The following is a 13,525-nucleotide window of genomic DNA, read 5'->3' as shown; positions in this document are numbered from 1 at the left end:
TTTTCCCATTTGATTATAGGGACTTTCTGATTGAATTGTGTTCGGACTGAGTTCAGTATTTTTGTGATTTTACTTTTAACGAGTTGATTTGAAAATAAAAAAAAGAAGTGTGTGGTATGATTGCCAATGAGACACCTCTCAACAAATGACATATAAATTAACAACTATAACTCACCGTACAGCCTTCAACAATGAATGAATCCCACACTGCATCTAGCCGTCAGCCATAAGAGGCCCCGAAATTTCAAATGTCTTTTAATGTTAAAAAAATAAAACGCGATAACTAGCGACCTAATTTATGTACAAATCAATGAACGGGGAAAAAAATATGTTTCACAGACACAAACAACGACCGCTGAATTACAGACTCCCCACATTGTGAAAGGTACTGACGGGGTAAACTCGTTTGAATGCACCATCCTTCTCCGGCATAACCTGGCACAGGAATATAGCAGTACAACATAAGAACAAACTATAAAACAAGCATACAAATCAGTATAAAGACATAACTCTTCAGATGGATAGAAATGGAAATACATTTAACAGAAACCAACATCCAACTTGGATTGAGTGTAAAGACATTATAAACACACGACCTCGAGCTAAGTGTGCAATGCCAAGATATGTAGGTATCTACAGGTTTTAGAGCCATTTATTCAAAGTAACTTCATTTTGTCAAATTTCGGCAGCATATTTAGAAAATTAGTGATTATTAAACGACAAAAAAAAACCATCAAGATAACGGTAATTGTTGTTGAATTTAGCAACTAAATGCAATTTAGACGGGTCTTTTCTGAGTTTGGTCATATCTTACCTGCGATTCATTTCAGTATGGTATTCCTACTGGCAACACTTGTGCCTCTTTAAAGTGTGCTATCAAAGGGGCACTATTGGTGCCAATGGGAATACAACTGACAACCTGTCGATAACTTTGATGTCGAAACTTGCATAACTATAAATCAAGGAGACCCTTAACCGCTTTAATGATCGAATCACATCTCCAATAAGAATTTCTAGCAAATTAAGTTCGTGCATTATAAGACGCCAGTTGCTGTATATAACACTTATTATTTTTTTTGCATATTTAAAGCTTAAAGTTTTATTTACAAAAATTTTAATGTTTAAATGTTTTTGAAATTTACTTACGTCAACAAAAGATATAGGAACGTGATATAATAGTTTTATGATTATCTAATTTCATTTGAGCGGCGTTTTGCATTTGCGCCGATTTTTTCTTTCATTTGCGCCGATTTTTGTTTTCATTTGCGCTGATTTTATTACAGGTGAATAGATATAAGATGATGTGATATGAGTGTCAATGAGAAAACTCTCCATCCAAGCCATGTTATTTTTAATTTATCATTATAGACCTCTTCCATTTGCCACTTGTACAAATGTAATGAATTGTCAATCACAACTTGTATATAACTGTTGTCCCCTGTTCACCACTGGAAGGTGGAAGAAGGCCTACAAGATACATCTCCAGACTTTTTTCATTGTTGACCGCGTATCCGTAGTTCTTTAGCATCTGTCTTTCGGACATTTGCCACATGGTTATGCTCGATCTGTGTTTTGACAATAGAATCCGTGGTAAATCTGGCTTTACAGGATTTTATGGTACGTAAGTAAGATATGACGTTCAGAACACTGACCTTCCGATATATATGGCCTTCGATAATTACAGAATTGACTCCTCTGTCCGTTTCAGTGTGCAATATGTCCATCAAGTTACAACGAAGTTCCAGTACAATATATGTATAAAAATTAACTTAAACATGGATGAAAAACAATTATAACCAGATTTGACAAATGCACAGTACATGTTTAAGTTTTAACTTACCTGTAATTCTAATTAGGAGCAAATATAAAAATCGGCGCAAATGAAAAAATGAAATCGGCGCAAATGAAAAAATGAAATCGGCGCAAATGAAAGAATGAAAATTTTCAAAATCGGCGCAAATGTCATACGCCCCATTTGAGGTGACTTATAGGTCCATTGGGTCGGATATGTGTATTAATATTTATCATACTACATGTTTATATCTGTACATATTTACACATATCACTATAATAAATAATTTACTTAATTACTTACCTTCTTATATTACCTTTCTCAGTAGAGAAGAACTGCTTTAGATGAGTTGCAGCAAATATATTTTCATATATTTTATGACAAAACTGCAGTTTAAGGATAAGTTGTTTGCCAGTAGTGAAGGAACTAGTTAAAAGCAGTGAAAGACAATTTATATAACACTGACAATTAAGAGGCCGAGATAAAACGATATTTTAGTGGATTTTTTTTTTTTATTTTTTTTTAGTTTAGGTAACCAATACATAGTAAGGACCTTCAAGTGTTCTACAGACTTAAGCTTATATTAGTAGTGGGAGATACCAAGGGGACATTCAAAACATAATACTGAGAAAATAAGCTGGCATATGATAAAAAAAAGAAAAACGAAAAGACAAACAAATGTAAAAAAAACACTGCATAGAAAACCAAATGAAGATGGAGCCGGATATGGAGAACAGCAATACCAGCGCTGTCACGTGGTTCATTTTTTTTGTGTGTGTGTTTCTTTTGTGTCATGGATTGATACCCATATCTTTTTGTTTTTCTTTTATAGAAAGCTATAGACTGTGCAACACACGAACTCACGAACTGAAAAGATAATCTATAATCTGTCTTGCATCTGAGGCACAAAACGGGTTACTCGTGGTAAAAAGTAAAATCACAAAACTACTGAATTCTGAGGAAAATTCAAATGGCAAAACTAAAAGCCCAAATCCATTAAACGAATGGATATTAACTGTCATATTTCTGACCTTGTACATGCATTTTCTTATGTAGAATATGGTGGATTAAACCTAGACTTGTAGTTAGCTAAACCACTCACTTGTATGTCAAACACATCAAATCCCATGGTATAGGCTTTGCTCATTATTGAAGGCCGTACGGTGACCTATATTTGTTAATGTTTGTGTCATTTTGGTCTTTTGTGGATAGTTGTCTCATTGGCAATCATACCACATCTTCTTTTTTATAGTTAAACATTATTTTAAATAACATGAGTTTAATCAATAAATATCGGCTCTACCAGTTCTTATCTGCACATGCAGCTACTGTACTCGTAAACACTAAACAGATGTTTGTATCCTCATTGTTTTCAACACTTTTAAAGCTAAGTTTATAAATGTATGTTATTGACACCTTGTAATTGGTCATCCACAACTCATAACTGCAGCAAGACGGCAGATATCCAGCGTGAGGGAATCAGGTATGTCGCTGTGATAATTTCACGCATTGTTGGTTATCAAGGTTGGTCAGAAGAAAACCCATTGCAAACAATACAATCCTAAAAAGAGAATGATGACCATACAGGAGCCTTTAAACAAGAACTGTTCGAGATCGGCTACTGGTTATCGTGCGATAATTTCATTTCGGGGAAGTTGCCTACTGGTGAACAGACACACAGATGCCCGTATCGAATACAGCGCAGAGCTCGCCAAAGATGGAAATTAGCGTCGTGGAGGAAGATCCATTGTTCCAATGGAATTCGGTTTATCTTCCTTGGCACAATCGTAGCCCGAATTTGAACCATATCGAACTTATTTGGGACACTATTGGGCGTAAAGTGCACAAAAGGACACCTCAGTTCAAAGTTCAAACAGGTCACGCAATAAACAATACACTTCGTCAAGAATGGTTGCTGCTAGCTTAGCAACAAATTAGTCGACTTATAGCAGAAATCAGAAGACGTTAAGATGCGGTTATCCGTTTGAATGGAGGCTGCGCACAAAGTACTAATTCTTTGGTGTATAACGATCAACAATGATATGAACAATCATCTAAAGATTAATTTTGAAATGTCTGACATTGTAAAGTTCGACTACAGTAAAAGTAGAAAATGCATGTTTTTGTACAAAAACACTTCATTTTGTTATAAATTTATAATTTTGGTTAGATAAAACATATTTTTTCCTACATTTTTTGTTCGTTTTAAAGCTAATGTTATCATTAACTACGTTTCAATATTATTTTACAAATATTTTATCATATTCCATCCAAAATGAGAGACTGATTTTTCAAGTTTTAAAAAAGCAAGGTGTTGCAATACTTTTTTCCATGTGTATATATCAACAGCAGATCTAGACTGTATGTAATGTTAACTGGAATCGATTTATAAGTACGTAGTACAATTAAACAGGAAATAAACAGTAAGCGTTTGATCACAAACAAGCTTCTGTCCAAGTTTGGTACAAATCGAGGAAAGTTCAAGAAAGTAATCAAAATTTTAAACTTTAACGACTTTATCATGTTTATCCTCATATGAGCACATGCGTTGCGATACATTTAGATTTTAATCCGATTGTCCAAAGATAAGCTTGAACTGGGCTTTATTGTTGACAACCGTACGGTGACCTTTAGCTGTTAATTGATTTTCTGTGTCATTTGGTCTCATTGGCAATTATACCACATCTTCTTTTTTATATATTGAACGTTTGAAGTTTTTTAATGCAATGTTGTCCTTTTTATATAAAATATATAAAAAACAACGCCGTTTGAAAGGCCAATGTTAATGTTCCACATTATTAAAGTGAAATCATGTTGTTTAACAATGTGTTCGTATTGATAATACAGTTATCACTAGATATACGATTTCCTTACAACTATGCCACGAAAAGTCTTCTAATCAATCATAACTGTATCATAAGTGCTCTCTGTTTATATCTTTCTATAGATATAGTCAGTCACAGGACAATGATGCGTATTTTCCATGATTTAAAAATAGTTTCAATTACTTCCTTGTCATGGATTTTCACCATCTTGTTTGTAAGTAAATTTAAAAATATATATGTATATATATACATGACTAATTTTGGGGCCCTTTATAGCTTGCTGTTCGGTGTGAGCTAAGGCTCCGTGTTGAATGCCATACCTTGACCTATATAATTTGACATTCCATGGCACTCATACCACATCTTCCTGTATCCATGGTATCTATATATGTAATAACTAAGTATAATTTTTTTTGACAAAATAAGGAATGCCAATAAGCAAATATAACGCTATTATAAAAGAAGGATGATAGTGTCCAATTTCCCTACAGACAGAAACAAAAGACTCCAGGTATGCAAGTGTCGCACACGCAGGCTTTGCATTAAGTGTATGTATCTCTATAGATTTAAATCGTTTTGTTTCAACTCATTTTATTTGTCTATTGGGACTTATCGTTATAAATGTTTATGCGGTCTGCTAGAACGACTAGAATTGTATGCTCTGAAAGTGTGATGCATTGTAAACAGATAGGAATAAACTGTGTTATCGGTAATTCGTATATTTTCCCTTTGATTCTACTGCCTAATATTTTCGAGTATCAACGTACTGGCTGTATCACTGAAAATATTAGGCAATACATTGTGTCAAAATATTATGTTTAAATAACCCATGATGTCTTATCAAGGAATATTACAAAAATAAAGGTGGCGGATCAATCAATGCATTTATACTTATCTCTTATAGTTTTACTAATTTTACTATTTTGTTGTACATGTATTGTCAATGCCGGCATGACAACTTCATGGCTCTTCCCAAATAAGCATTTAAATCATCATATTTATAGACAGAGATTAACAGAGATAAAGAAGGGAATGCGTTCCACCTGAGTATACCTGTATTAACTTTTATCATATTCTAAAGGTAAAAGAAGAAAAAAACGAACCCTATAAGTATTATTTATAGACATATCTATACATATGAACCATATGCATGTAAAATAGCTTGAAATTCATGCAGTATATTACATCATAGAGAGGATATTCACACAAAAAAATAATCCCTACATGTGAACGAAGAATTCTATTTGGTATGGTTGTAAATAAAGGCAACAGCAGTATACCACTGTTCAAAAGTCATAGATCGATTAAAAAAAAATAAAATCGAGTAACAAACTTATACCGAGAGAAACGCATTAACTATAAGAGGACAACAACGAAGTAATAGAAAACACCGATGCTCAACAAAAAGTAAACGACACACACAGAAACGAACTATAAGATAACCACTGCTATTTTACTGACTTAGTACAAGACATTTTAAGGAAATGGAGGGGTTAAGTCTGGTTTTGGGGCTTGCCAAACCTCTCGCTTTTATTTTAATATTAAAATACCACTAAAATGACAATATTACATGACTTGAATACAGTACAAATAAATACAAGAACATTCAGGACAGAGAAATACACTCATGAACAATAAAATACTACATTTCGGCATGCTAACGACAGAATAACAACGAACTCACAAAACAACCTGGGACAGCACAACAGAACCATGCACCAACTGTCCATCACATGATTGTTTTCCAAACAAAAGTGACCATGTACGGTCACAGGTAAATTTCTAAAAAATGGATATGAATCAAAGATTTGGTTTTAATTATGTTATTTGATGCATTTTATAACAATTACGAGAATATTGATATAGAATTGTGTTAGAAAAAAAAAAATTATCCCTTCCATTTATCTTTTTCAGGATATTGGTAGGAAAAAGAATCAATTATGAGTAGTTCATTCAAAGGACAGATACATTTTCAATAGTTATAATAGAGAAGACGACCATCAAATAAAATGATTCGTAGTTGGCAGACGTGTATTCTTCTTGTCATTCTAAGCATAATATGCGTAAAATTAGAAGCAAGAGGAACGCAATGGCAATGTCCACCGTTGGAACCTGTGTGTGACTGTAACAGTAGATTAATCAACAAAACAATACGAATACCTTATAGGGCCGATTGTAGCAACCAAAACCTGAAACATATTCCTAAACTTATACAAAACTATACGAAACTAAAGTTTTCAGGAAACATTTTGCCTCAAATAAATCGAACAACATTTGTAAATTTGCGGAAGTTGCCAATCTCAGAGCTATTCCTGAATACCTGTAAAATTGAACACGTTGATGCTGATACATTCAATGATCTACATTCCCTAGAGTTTATTGACTTCAGCAATAATGAAAAAATTAACATATCGGAGCTGGCAACATGTTTCAGAACGACCAACCTGATCGGCATAGCTCTTTCGGATATACCATTAGGACGTTACGTGGTTAATTTTTTTAACACATCTTCTGCCGAAAAATTAAAGTTCGTTCGTCTTGCAGCTTGTAATCTAACCTCTTTAACACGTGAGATGTTTGAACATTTACAAAATTTGATTGAATTAGATGTAAGTCGTAACATACTTCATTCCATAGATATGACAGTTATTCCTCCAGTTAAAGTATTTTCAGCAAAATATACGGAACTATCTGAATTGAAGTTTCCAAGTAATATTACGTCTTCGCTGACCCGAATTGATTTGAGTTACAATCGTTTTACCAATCTTAGTCTGTTTTACCAATACAGTCACATATTCAAACATTTAGAAGATTTATTTGCAGACTCCAATCCAATAGATTTTCTACCAATAGAAACATTTTCTAAATTATTGGTTCTTAACAGTCTCAGTTTGTGCAACATAACATCATATTTACATGTCTTTTCGGGTATAAACAATTCGGCATTACGGCATTTAAACCTAAGTTATAATGAGATCAGCCCAAAATATTCAAAGGCGTTCTTGAAAGATGCCCCGAATCTGAAGTATTTGAAAATGGACTCGGTTGATATAAGTAAATGGACAGATAGTGATATTACAGCATTCCTCCACCCTCTGTGTTTCACACTAGACCATCTGCTCTTACCAAGGACATACTTTAAGTCAATACCCTCGAATGCACTCCGATGCTTTAAACGATTAAAAGTATTAGACTTGTCCTCAAATAACATATCATCCTGGGACCACGAAACATTTGTGAATGTGACAATAAAGCAACAACTTTTGCTGAAGAACAACAAACTGGAAATAATCAAAGAAAACTTCTTTCCTCGAAATATCATCGACGGATATGGAAGTCATAAGCGTCCGTTTTTAGATTTCAAGGGCAATCCATTTTCTTGTACCTGCGAAATACATTGGTTCAGGACTTGGCTGAGGACTGGTTATTTTAGATTTAGGGGGAGTAGGGGAAACAACTATTTGTGTCATTCACCAGAACATTTGAAAAACACCCCATTTGTTAACTATGATCCTGATTACGAGGATTGTTTCAGTATGAATATAGCAATTGTTGTTGCGCTCTCTTTGTGTGGTGCTTGTATGGTATTAGTTACTTTAACATCATACATCTTGAATGTATATAGGAAACGGTGCCCGGAAAAACAGTATTATCGCATTGCAAATTAGAATTGAACAAACACTGTGAATAGTTTTAAGAATTTCGTAGATACTATGTTGTTAAATATATATATAGATAAAGCAACAATGAATATTTTTTCATAAATATAAAATAAAAAAAAACACAACAATACTTTTTTTCTATTTCACTGGCAAAATATGATCATAAATTTTATAAACTTAACGATGATATTCATATATGAATATACACCCAAATATAAAGTTAAAATTATAAAATCCGAAATCTTTGCTTTTGGTTGCAGTTCATTGTTTGGCTCTACATATTCAATTTGAAGGAATGTTTAAATACACACAACTGTATCCGACTGTCTAATGTGCGTCAGGTGGCGTATTCAATTTGACCAGTGAGTTGAATTCAATTTGGGAGTTCACTGCATATTAAAAATATCGTAAAACGGCAGCAGGCGATTTATTTGCATGGTCAACTCTTATACTTTGAAACCTCAATAGAATTGCCAATAAGAGTGCACACGCTGAGATGGCTCGCCTTCTTTACTAATCATTGATATTATGTTGAAAGTCCTAAATATAAAGCTTTCTTACAACTGTCACATAAACTTAACATTAACCAAGAGAATTAAACATTGACCAATGAACCATGAAAATGAGGTCAGATCTGATGAACCATGACAGGCAGTCATGTACAGCTAACAATTCTTCGATACAACAAATAAAGTTGACCTATTGCTTATAGAACAAAACACAAAAACTTAACACTGAGCAATGAACCGTGAAAATGAGACCAAGATCAAATAAAACCTGCGCGACTGACATATAGATCATAAAATATATCCATACACCAAATATGGTTGACCTATTCAACTCGTATAAGAAAATAGACCAAAACGCAAAACCTTGGCTACTACCACTGAATCATGAAAATGAGGTCAAGGTTATATGACACCTGCAAGTTGAATATGTTCACCTTACAGTCCAACCGTACAACCAAATATACTAGACCTATTGCTTATAGTATCTGAAATATGGACTTGACCACCAAAACTTAACCTTATCAACTGATCCATGAAATGAGGTCGAGGTCGAGTGAAAACTGTCTGACGGGCATGAGGACCATTTAACATTTCATAAAACCTTAACTTATTTCAGACGCTTACGCCCCCTCCGCTGCCGGATCACTCTCCCTAAGTCGAGCTTTCTGTGTCAAAAGTCGAAGCTCGACAATAAAAATATTAAAATAGTTTGTATATACATTGAACGACAAATATATGATATGTGACGTATAAAATTTATTGACATCAGACATTCGAATCAATGAATGTGTTTGTAGATAGATGTTTCTGTTTTCTGTTAATTTGTTCCTCTTAAAATTGTTACACGATGAAGACTGCTGTACCCATGTTTCGTCTATTTTTTTTTAATTATGTCTGTTTAGTTGTAAATATAACGGAATTTGATGGGACTGTCATCAAGTGAGAGGGTTAGCGCTATCAAACCAGATTTAATCCACCATTTTCTACATTTGAAAATGCCTGTACCAAGTCTAATTGAGTATTAAAAAGTAAAATCACAAAAATACTGAACTTAGAGGGAAATCAATTCTGAAAGTCCATGGCAAAATCAAACAACAAAACGCACCAAAAACGAAAGGAAAAGAACTGTCATACTCCTGACTTGATACAGGCATTTTCAAATGTAGAAACTGGTGGTTTTAAACCTGGTTCTATAGCGCTAACCCCCTCACTTTAATAACAGTCTCATCAAATTCCGTTATATTTACATTGATGCGTTAAATAAACAAACACAACAAATAAAATAGTCAAAATATGGGTACATCAGTCATCATCGTATAGCAATTTTAAAAGGAACAATTTAACAGAACACAAAAACATCTACTATCTACGAACAGTAATAGATTAGAGCTCAACTAATTGCAAGAGTAAGTGCCAAATGTAACTACAATGATGGAAAATAAAGGCAACACTTTTGAACCGCTGTTCAAATTCATAAATCGATCCACGCAGAGAAAACAAATCCGAGTTAAAAACTAAAACCGAGGGAAACACATCAACTATAAGAGAAAAACAACAGAACAACGGAAACATTGAAGTGCAACAAAAAAAAAACACCAACATACATAAAAAATTAACTATTTGATAACAACTGCCATATTCCTGACTTGGTATAGGGTATTAAAAAAAAATGTGGAGTGTGTCTGGTTTTATGGCTAGCCAAACCTCCTGCACAGAGAAACACATAAATACATAATATATGTTATGAGTCCTGGATTACAAAGACCCAGCAACTTGCAAAATATGGCAATGATGGAACTCAGGCAAATGCCTTGCTATTCAACCTTCTAATCTATGACGCTTTATAATAATAGTATAAACTCCTGTCACAGGCCAGATGAATATCAGATAAAATCTAGTTTTTTTTTTCAATATAAAGGAGTCTTCAGTAAAATAGTCTTTCAATGGCTGTCTATCTAAAATTAGAGCTACTGATCCTCTTACTTTTCAAAAACAGTCAACATAGAATTTTTTCATATACTACATTATGGGAAATAATACAATGTTTCCCATTAAACCCATGTTATACTACATTATGGGAAATAATACAATGTTTCCCATTAAACCCATGTTATACTACATTATGGGAAATAATACAATGTTTCCCATTAAACCCATGTTATACTACATTATGGGAAATAATACAATGTTTCCCATTAAACCCATGTTATACTACATAATGGGAAATAATACAATGTTTCCCATTAAACCCATGTTCAATCTACAGAGAACTTCGAGACAATCATCCACATTGTCTAGTTCAAATATGAATATAGACCTGTCATGTGGCTGATATAACTCACGGGGGGGGGGGGGGGGGGTCTCAACATTGGATTTTGGGTACAGGTGTTCAGCTGGGATTTTAAAAACACCCCCATTCATATATTGAATAATTGTGAAATCCCTACCTATACATATATTTCACAGCGAAATCATAACCCATTCATATATTTATCAGCACAAATAGTACCTATATATATCACAATCGGTCAATTACTACCTATTGATATATTTCCTCGGTAAAATTGCACCCCATTGATATATTTGACGGATCAAAAAAGGGACCCATTCCAGAGGCACATATGTATATACCTTTATATAGGAAGAGACCCCCCCCCCCCCCCGTGATATAACTATAAATAGTACAAATTGGTAAACTGCATTTCATTGTCATCTATCAGTTAATGGTCCTGTTTCTTGTAAAATATTGTCACCTGAATGCAGCTCCTCGACTAACACTACTACTTCTCAAATATGACCAACATTACTGAGCTCAGCCATAACTCTGTTAAATACTTATACAATATAGTACCATAATGGAATTCATTGACTTTGCTATTTGTCAAATATTGTCACCATGATGCAGTTAAGCAAATAACTCTGCCACTTATCGAAAAAAGACAACCATAATGGAACTCAGTCAACAAAGCTGGCTGCTACTTATTGAATATGACCACTAAAACAGACCTCTATCAATAACCCTTCTAATTATCAAAGATGGCAACAATAAATGAGCTCAACCAATGACCCCATCACTTATCAATTATGGACATCACAATGGATCTCAACCAATGACCCTATTACTTGTCAAATATTTCCCACCATAATGTAACTTATTCATAACCCTGTTCTTTGTCAAATAGTGCAACGATAATGGAGCTAATTCAATAACCCTACTACTTGTCAAATATTGTTACCATAATGGAGCTCATATATAGACCTGTTTCTTGTCAACTGTTTCCACCATACTAGAGCTCAGTCAACAACCCTGCTACTTGTCAAATATTACAACCATGATGGAGCTCATCCAAAGACCTTCTTCTAGTCAAATGTGGCCACCATACTAGAGCTTGACCCTGCTTCTTGTCATATAATGTTTCTACTATGGAGCTCATCCGTAACCCCGTTACTTGTCAAATAGTGCAACCATAATGGAGCTAAGCCAATAACCTACTACTTGTCAAATATTGCCACCACAATGGAGCTCATACATAGACCTGTTTCACGTCAAATGTTTCCACCATACTAGAGCTCAGTCAATAACCCTGCTACTTGTCAAATATTACCACCATAATGGAGCTCATTCATGGACCTTCTTCTAGTCAAATGTGGCCACCATACTAGAGCTTGACCCTGCTACTTTTCAAATAATGTTTCTACTACGGATCTCATCCGTAACCCCGTTACTTGTCAAATAGTGCAACCATAATGGAGCTAAGCCAACAACCCTACTACTTGTCAAATTTTGCCACCATAATGGAGCTCATACATAGACCTGTTTCTTGTCAAATGTTTCCACTATACTGGAGCTCATTCATAACCCTGTTACTTGTCAAATATTGTCACCATAATGGAGCTCATACATAACCTCGCCACTTGCAGCTTATCCATAAGCCTTCTATTTGTCAAGTATTGCCACTATAATGGAGCTAATCTACAACTTTTCACTAGTAAAATATTGCTACCTGTAACCATAATGAAGCTTGGCCAATAACCCTGCTACTTGTCTAATATTTCCACCTTAATCGAGCTCATCCACAACTCTACTACTTTTCGAAAATAGCTTTCATAATCATGCTTAACCAAAGACCCTACTACTTGTAAAATATTGCCACAATAATGGAGCTTTATCTTAACACTACTACTTGTCAAATATTGCCACCATAATAGGGCTCATACATAACCCCTACACTTTTCAAATGATGATATATCATAATAGGGCTCAACCAATGACCCTACTTCTTGTCAAATACTGACACCGTAATAAAGCTGATCAATTACCCTGCTGTTTGTCAAATACTGTCACCAATATGATGTTTGTATTAACCCTGCTACTTGTCAAATATTGCTACCATACTAGATATCAGGAAATAACCCTGCTATTTGTCAAATACTGTCTCCATAATGAAGCGTATTCATTAAACTGCTACTTGTCAAATATTGCCAACATAATGGATCTCATCCATAGATCTGCTACTTTTCATATATGTCCACCATACTAAAGCTCAGTCAATGATCCTGCTACTTTTCAGATACTGTCACTGTAATGAAGTTCATCCACAATCCTGCTACTTGTCAAATAATGCCACCATAATGGATATTGACCTAACCCTGCTACTTGTCGAATATTGGTACCATAATGGAGCTTATCCTTCACCAGTTACTGGTCAAATATTGCCCCCAATAATGGAGTTAATC

General features: G+C 34.3%; 1 protein-coding gene across 3 annotated transcripts; it reads left to right on the top strand.

The window, feature by feature from the left end:
• Positions 1-4,693: 4,693 nt before the first annotated feature.
• On the top strand, positions 4,694-8,394 carry LOC134720691 (toll-like receptor 3). 3 transcript variants are annotated; one of them, XM_063583125.1, is made up of 3 exons: positions 4,782-4,831; positions 5,622-5,698; positions 6,532-8,394. In XM_063583125.1, exon 3 carries the CDS (start codon positions 6,627-6,629, stop codon positions 8,283-8,285), a length of 1,659 nt encoding a protein of 552 aa, XP_063439195.1. In that variant the 5' UTR covers positions 4,782-4,831; positions 5,622-5,698; positions 6,532-6,626; the 3' UTR covers positions 8,286-8,394. The 3 variants fall into 3 exon arrangements, with proteins under 3 accessions (XP_063439194.1, XP_063439195.1, XP_063439196.1); XM_063583124.1 differs by lacking the exon at positions 5,622-5,698 and having other exon boundaries at positions 4,694-4,831; XM_063583126.1 differs by lacking the exons at positions 4,782-4,831; positions 5,622-5,698 and adding an exon at positions 5,116-5,165.
• The last annotated feature ends 5,131 nt before the right edge of the window (positions 8,395-13,525 follow it).

Source organism: Mytilus trossulus, chromosome 6 (assembly GCF_036588685.1).
Source record: "Mytilus trossulus isolate FHL-02 chromosome 6, PNRI_Mtr1.1.1.hap1, whole genome shotgun sequence".
In the NCBI taxonomy this organism is placed as follows: domain Eukaryota; kingdom Metazoa; phylum Mollusca; class Bivalvia; order Mytilida; family Mytilidae; genus Mytilus; species Mytilus trossulus.
This window is presented reverse-complemented; position numbering and strand designations above follow the sequence as displayed.

Bases quoted from the DNA above. Each gene is read 5' to 3' on its own strand.
- LOC134720691 (XM_063583124.1), top strand. From the start codon at position 6,627: ATGATTCGTAGTTGGCAGACGTGTATTCTTCTTGTCATTCTAAGCATA.